An 8177-nucleotide genomic window follows, 5' to 3' on the forward strand; every position below is an offset into this window, starting at 1 on the left:
TGCAACTTGGATAATCTTAAATATATATAGGGTAAGAGGTTCCTTACCTTTAAACAGAAAGAACAACTCCAATTTGACCTTAATTTTCCACGAAATATCCCTTCAATTCTGCCACAAGAACAAGGAAGCAAAACTAGCAATTAATTCGGGTTTTTCGGCACTAGAATTACTTTAGTAGACTTGAAATCACCTAGGGTTGATATTAAAAACTTGAAGGTGTATTTACAGGACATAAAACACTTAAAAAAACCTCCCACACGAGCTGGAACAACACAAAAATCAGCAACAACAAGAAGAACAAGAAACTTACTAGCGCCACGGGATTCCCGACATTTGATTTGTGTTGTTTGCCCTTTGTTTGGTTCTTGGATCATGAGAGAACCTTGAGATACTGATTTTAGGGTTATAAGGTCTGAATATACTGAAAAATAATGACTTAAAACGGGGTTGAGGTATCTTATATATGTCCATATGTCTTGAACCGCCTTTGTGGGCCCCATAGAGAGCAGCTTGGCGCACTCTCTCGAAAACGCGAATATCTCTCTATTCCGAGATCGTATCGACGAACGGTTTAATGCGTTGGAAACTAGACTCATAGATCTTCAATTTGATAGGTAGATCACCCCATAATTCCAAGAACATTGGGAGAAAAATGCAGTAACATTTGACCTAAAGTTTAAGTAAAATTATAAACCTAAGTTGCGACAACTTTTATCGACTTTTGTTTCATAACTCGCTTGACTTCAAGACTTATGATGCGGATATTATATGATTCAAATACATTAAAACAAGACCTCTTGGGACAGTTAATCACCTCTAGTGTTACCCGAAAATACGGGTTACAACATCCTTGATTCGTTTAACTTCTAATATTTGTTAACCACTCTTATACACCCTTGTATCGTTTAAGACCAATAGGATTAACTTCTTATCATCTCAAAGATAATCTCTTCTTGGATTTACATCGACTAACTTACGACGTGATCTATGGTATGCGAATTTGGGTTGTAACATTCAAATCCTACAGATATGCTATGATTTCAGAATATTATGCATTTCTAGACCCATTCGAGGATGAACGTTTGTTTAAGAGAGGGAGGATGTAACAACCCGGCCGATCATTTTGAGAGTTGTAGCCCTGTTTCCCCCATTTACTGCTCATTTTATGTTTCACATTTGTCATGTGACTTGCCTAGGTAGTTGGTTCGGGTCCGGTGAGGTTTCGGAATGAATTGAGACACTTAGTCTCAAAGATGAAAACTTTAGTTGAAAAGGTTGACCGGATGTGGACTTAGTGTAGACGACTCCTGAGTGGAGTTTTGATGGCACCGTTAGCTCCGTTGGTTGATTTTGGACTTAGGACCGTGTCCGTATTGTGATTTGGAGGCCGATTCGTGAGGCAAGGGCATGGTGGAGTATGGATTTGAACGGATTGAGGTAAGTAAGAGTTCTAAATTTGGTTCTGTGGGTATGAAGCCCGTATTATGTGTCATGTGATTGGTTTTGAGGTGATGCACATGCTAGGTGACGGGCGTGTGGGCATGCACCGTAGGAATTGTGACATGGTCAATTCCATGGAACTATATAGTTGAATAATCTGTTGTCATCCATATATTCTCCATGTGTTATAAAAGTTGGACTGCAAATCATGTTATAAATCATGTTTAGGCTATGTGTTGGAACTGTAGGGACCCACAAAGGTCGTGTTACATGTTGAATTATCTGCTAAATTGTTTTGTACTCAGCCACAGCTTTACAGCATATTATATCTTAGTCTATATTGTTCTTTATTGATACATTATATCATCGCTGTTTGGGCTGATTATCATGATTTTTGAGAGCCCGAGAGACTGGAGAGATTGATGACTGAGTGAGGCCGAGGGCCTGATTGTTAGGATATTTATGGGAGCAGGGTGTACGTCGCGACATGTTTTATTGATTTATGCCATGATTGACTTGTTATAGCGCTTGGGCAAAAGGAGCCCCTCCAGAGTCTGTATACCCCCAGTGAGCGCATATACCTACTGAGTGCGAGTGCGATTGCCGAGTGTCTGAGAGAAATGAGAGATTGTGAGGAATGAGTGACTGTGAGGCTGGAGTGATTGGGAGGACTAAGTGACTGTTACTCTGAGTATGTGCACTTAATTTCGTTAATGATGTGCTTCAGCTGGCATATATCACTATCATGAAATTCCTGAGAGATTCTATATCCTATTTCAATTGAACTTGACATGAATTAACTATTTTGGCTTTAAATGTCAAACTTGGGAGCATGCCTATTTTTCCTGTATTATATTGTCTGTAAATTGAACTACATCCATGAAGCTCGTCACTACTTTCAGTCCAATAGGTAGTCTTATTACTTATTGAGTTGGTTGTACTCACGCTACACCCTGCACTTCGTGTGCATATTCAGGTGCTTCTGGTCACAGTGGGTGTTGATTATCCATGCAGCCTGATCATTTGGAGATTTCAAGGTAGTTGCCCAGCGTTTGCAGATCTTGACTCTCACTCCCTATCTTTCAGCTTTATATATTTAGTTTTAGCTTTTCATAGATAGTATTTTCAGACTTGTGTTGTATAGACGCTCATGTACTCAGTGACACCCTGGTTTTGGGAACTTCCGTATTGAGTTTGACTTCTTATCCAGTTTATGAGGACTTTAATTATTCAAACCTGTGTTATTTTATTGTTTACTTAAAAGTGTTGGAAGCATTTTAAAATGTCAACTTGCCTAGTACCACGTTAGGCGCCATCACGACATGCTAAGTTTTGGGTTGTGACATAGGAAGACCTTGGATACACATGGAAGGGGAAACCCCATCTACCTTAAACCAGTGCATGAAATTCGAGTGGGCTTGTAAAGAGATAGTAATCCACAGCGAATGTAGCCAATCAGCTTATCTGGAACATGTAGTGCCATTCATAGAGAGATTAGACGGGGTCGCTTTCCATGCAGTTGAGATCATGCAGACCACGAAAATAGAAGAGATCGAGCAAAACCTGCGAATGCAATCACCATATAGATCAAAGATGGCCATGAAAGAAATGATGAAGTATGGATACAGACCGGGAACTGGGCTGGGAGCCCGATCAGATGAGATAACAGAGCCGATTGAGTCAAATGGGCATAAAGGTAGAGCCGGCATAGGGTATCAACCTCTGACAGGGAAGACTTGCAGCTATAGTTTCGAGAAAAAGGCTTTTGTGCCAGAGCGTGTTTCGGGTACGGGTCAAAGCTCAACACCAAAGGATGACATCGTCAATAGAAAGGTTGTTCGTGACCATGATCGAGGAATGCTGTGAAAGAATTGATATCAAGACACCGACCATTGAGAATGCCGAACCAGGAGAGGACATGCAGAATTTGACCACCAACCTGTCTTTGGTTCGCCGAGAGTCTTGGTAGTGTGGAGTTGTAAATTTTTTGAAAAGTGTACACGGTCAATTGAGGCTTGAACCGTATCTGTACTTTTTGTCATTTGCCTCTTTCAACGCTCAGACGTTCCTCTTTTGAAATGAAAGAAATGTTTTCTTAAAGTTATTGCATATTTATTTATCGCTTCATTTATACTTAGTTTTTCTTTTCAGTATTCAAAACGATAAAAACCCACGTTCCACGATTATGACATGCAAAGAAATCCTCGAGCAAAGCGATCCAAATTACAAGGAATACAACAGGAGTATGATACCAGATAATCTTCCACAAGAGATCGATCAGCTGGAAAGCCAGAAAAAGCCAAACCTTGAAGAGACAGAAGTGGTCAACCTAGCAAGTGAAGAAGACGTAAAAGAAACCTGAATCATCATCCATCTGGAAGCAGAGCAGAAGGAAGAATTGGTCAAGCTCCTCTGAAAATACATGGATGTGTTCGCATGGTCATATGATGACATGCCTGGGTTAAGAACCGACATCGTTTTGCATCGATTGCCTACCGATCCCACTAGACCTCTAGTCGAAAGAAAACCTATAAAGTTCAAACCAGATTTAAGTTTGAGGATAAAAGAAGAAGTAACCAAGCAAATAGAGGTGAATGTAGTGAGGGTCACCAATTATCCCACATGGTTGTCAAATATCATTCCGGTTCCCAAGAAGGATGAAAAGATCAGGATATGTGTGGATTATTGAGATCTCAACAAAGCCAGCCCGAAGGACGATTTCCCTTTATCGAATATTCATATCCTCATTGATAACTGCGTGATGCATGAACTACAATCATTTGTGGATTGTTTCAATTGGTACCACCAGATTTGGATGCACGAAGAAGATGCAGAAAAGACAACGTTTACTATGCCTTGGGGAGTTTACTGCTACGGAGTCATGCCGTTCGGCCTCAAAAATGCTGGCGCTACTTTCATGAGGGCCATGACAACCCTTTTCACGACATGATTCACAAATAGATCAAGCTATATGTGGATGACGTCATCATCAAGTCCCAAAAGAGTTTAGAACATTTGGATGACTTGAGGAAGTTTTTCGAACGTTTGCGGAGGTATAGTTTGAAATTGAATCCTGCAAAATATGTATTCGGAGTCCCTGCTGGAAAATTGCTAGGTTTCATCGTAAGCAAAAAAGGGTTAGAATTGCATCCTTCAAAGATCAAATCCATTCAAGAGTTGCCACCGCCCAAGAGTAAGAAGGATGGGATGAGTTTCCGGGGTAGGCTGAATTACATCAGCCACTTCATAGCCCAGTCCACAGTAATTTGTGAACCTATCTTCAAGCTGCTGAAGAAGGATGCGACTACAAAATGGATAGAAGAGTGTCAGAAAGCCTTCAACATAATAAAGGAATATTTGTCAAATCCACCAGTGTTGGTTCCTCCCGAGCCCGAGAAGCCACTATTGTTATAACTGTCAGTTTTGGATAATGCATTTGGATACGTGTTGGGACAACACGATGAAAGCGGAAGAAAAGAGCAGACCATCTACTACGTAAGCAAGAAATTCACATCATGTGAGGCCAAATAGACTTTGATAGAGCGCACTTGTTGTGCCTTGTCATGGATCGCCCAGAAATTGAGGCATTACATGTCAGCATACACCACACATTTAATGTCCTGGCTCGACCCGCTCAAGTATATTTTTCATAAGCCGATGCCTATAGGAAAACTAGCCAAATGATAGATTCTTCTCAGTGAATTTGACATTGTGTACATAATGCAGAAGGCCATCAAAGGACAAGCCTTAGCCGACCACCTTTCAGAGAATCCAATGGATAAGGATTATGAGTCACTCACGACGTACCTCCCAGACGAGAAGGTGTTGTTCGTCGGAGAAGATATCACAAAGTCATACCTAGGGTGGAGAACGTTCTTCGACGGAGTAGCAAATTTCGAAGGAGTAGGAATTGGGGTAGTCCTAATTTCGAAATCAGGACAACACTACCCATCATCAACAAAGATAATTTTCCCTTACACCAATAATATGGCCAAATACGAAGTGCGCATCCTTAGGATCAGGATGGCAGTTGACATGAACATCAAAGAGTTGTTGCTCATAGGTGACTCTAATATATTGATACATCAAGTTCAAGGAGAGTGGACTACCAAGAATGTCATGATCATTCCATACCTGCACCATGTAAAGGAGTTATGCAAGAAGTTCACAAAGATCGAGTTCTAGCACATTCCTAGGATCCAGAAAGAGTTTGTCGACACTCTTGCAACCTTGTCATCCATGATTTAGCATATAGATAAGAACTACATCGACCCAATCGAGATAGAGATCAGGGATCAACATGCATACTATTTTCATGTAAACAAAGAGCCAGATGGCAAACCGTGGTACTACGACATCAAGTGGTTCCTCGAAATAAGAGAGTATCCGGAGTGCTACTAACAGTTAAAAGCAAGCACTCAAAAGGCTGGAAAATCAGTTTTTCCTTAACGGGGAAGTCTTATACAAGAGGACCCCAGACCTGGGTCTGTTAAGATGTGTAGATGCCGCTGAAGCAACCAGATTTCTAGCACAAATACATACAGGAACGTGTGGTCCCCACATGAATGACTTCACCTTAGCCAAGAAGATCATAAAAGCCAGATACTTTTGGATGACCATGGAAAGTGATAACATCCTCTATGTGCAGAAGTGTCACCAGTGCCGGATCCACGGGGATTTAATCCGGGTTCCGCCTAATGAGTTGAATGTAATGGGTTTGCCTTGGCCGTTTGCCGCTTGGGGCATGGATGTGATTGGACCTATAGAGCCTGCTGCATCAAAGAGGTACCATTTCATCTTGGTAGCCATCGGTTACTTAACCAAATGGGTCGAAGCATCTATATACAAGGTCGTCACAAAGAATGTAGTGGCAGATTTCGTCTGAAAAAACATAATCTGCCGATTTGGGATACCCGAGTTAATCATCACTGACAATGCAGCTATTCTCAACAGTGATATCATGAGGGAAATTAGTGAGAAGTTCAGAATTTTCCACCGTAACTCTACAGCCTATAGACCGCAAATGAATGGAGCAGTCGAAGCAGCCAACAAAAACATCAAAGGATTCAATGAAAGATAGTGGACAATCATAGGCAATGGCACGAGAAATTATCCTTTGCCTTACTAGGTTATCGGACCACCATGAGAACCTCTACTGGTGCAATGCCATACATGTTGGTATATGGCACTGAACCTGTGATACCCACCAAGGTTGAGATACCATCTTTAAGAGTCATCCAAGTAGCCAAGTTAGACGATGTAGAATGGATACGGGTTAGGCAGGAGCAACTCATGCACATTGACGAGAAGAGAATGGATGCAGTATGCCATGGTCAGATATATCAAAATAGGATGGCCAGTGCATTTAACAAAAGGGTGAAGCCTCGCCAGTTTATACTGAGACAATTGTGTCTGAAGAAAATATTCCCCAACCAAGAAGAAGCCAAAGGAAAATTCGTGCCGAATTGACAAGGTCCTTACGTGATCCATCGAGTGTTGTTGGGAGGAGCTCTGATCTTGGTAGAGATCGACGAAAAAGTTAGCATGAAGCATATCAACTTAGACGTAATTAAGAGATACTACGTTTAAAGACAATAAAGTTAGGATTTGGCTGTAATGGAACTACACTCGACCTGACTTCCTGCGGATGAATACTTAGGCAATCCACGTAGGATTAGTTTTCTCTCTCCCCCTTTCTTTTGTAATAGAAAACCCAAGTATCACATTGTATGTGCTTGGAACTACACCCTGACTTGATTTCAGTGGGAAGGAATATGTAGGCAATCCTCGTTAGATTCAGTCATTATTTGTAATTGAACTACGTCCTAACCTGATTCCATTTGGATATGTTGGCAGTCTAAGTTAGACTTGGCCACATCAATTTCAACAACTTCATTTTGCATCTGTTATAATCAATCTATGTTTTGAGCTGATTCCATTTGGATATGTAGGCTGCCTGAGTCAGGCTCTGTCATATTCATCATATTTTCTTTATAATTATCCACGAAGTACGTTAAGACCTTATTCCATTTCATATATATAGGCAACCTAAAAGGGTTCGGTCATAACCCTAGGAAAACTTTTGTAACACATTAGTTTAGATTAGGATGCAATCGCAGCGGCAAACAGTCAGGTCGTCAGAAGCATCATGGAGGATTGGAAACAATAGGATAGAATCTTCAAAAAATAATGCTCGTATTTGAGGAACTTCCTAAACATGTCATAATCTAGAACGCCGACATTTGCCATAAAACAAAAGATTTTTCAAAAAATATTTTCTAAAGATATCATAATTCGCTCCACCTACCGAATATCATGGCGTAACCTCATCAATGTCAGGCCCTAAACCTGAAGAGGCGTGTCCAGCACCCGGTTCCATACTCGGCCCGAGCATACCTGTTACACCCTATATTTTCGTATGTAAAAATGCGTCGTAAGCAAACTAATGTAGGACAAAAAAATGAGATAATATTTAAAAGTATATAAAGTAAGTTAATCATGTTACCTCTGAGGTTACAAATATTGAAGATCATGAACAACAAGTACAAAGAGGGTTGGACAGTTCAGAAGCTAAAGCAATTAAATAAAATAATGTTTCATCGAAAGTCGACAAGTTGGGAATGTTATAACATGTACCTTTGGGGTGAGACTAGGGTGATTAACATGATAAAGAGATTATGTTATGATTTATATTAGTCGTATTACATCCGTGTGTTATGTTTTTAAGTCAAGCGAGT

The 8177-nt window shown here is 40.6% G+C and overlaps 1 protein-coding gene across 1 annotated transcript; it reads left to right on the plus strand.

Moving 5' to 3' along the window:
* The first annotated feature begins 6001 nt into the window (after window positions 1-6001).
* LOC142163863 (uncharacterized) lies at window positions 6002-6909 on the plus strand. Its single transcript, XM_075221010.1, has 2 exons — window positions 6002-6225; window positions 6534-6909. Exons 1-2 carry the CDS (start codon window positions 6002-6004, stop codon window positions 6907-6909), a joined length of 600 nt encoding a protein of 199 aa, XP_075077111.1.
* Window positions 6910-8177: the final 1268 nt, after the last annotated feature.

Source organism: Nicotiana tabacum, chromosome 9 (assembly GCF_000715075.1).
Source record: "Nicotiana tabacum cultivar K326 chromosome 9, ASM71507v2, whole genome shotgun sequence".
Taxonomy (NCBI): domain Eukaryota; kingdom Viridiplantae; phylum Streptophyta; class Magnoliopsida; order Solanales; family Solanaceae; genus Nicotiana; species Nicotiana tabacum.

Coding starts and splice junctions, on each gene's coding strand:
- LOC142163863 (XM_075221010.1), top strand. CDS start 6,002: ATGAATGACTTCACCTTAGCCAAGAAGATCATAAAAGCCAGATACTTT. Junction 6,226..6,533: donor GAGCCTGCTGCATCAAAGAG/GTACCATTTCAT, acceptor GGACAATCATAG/GCAATGGCACGAGAAATTAT.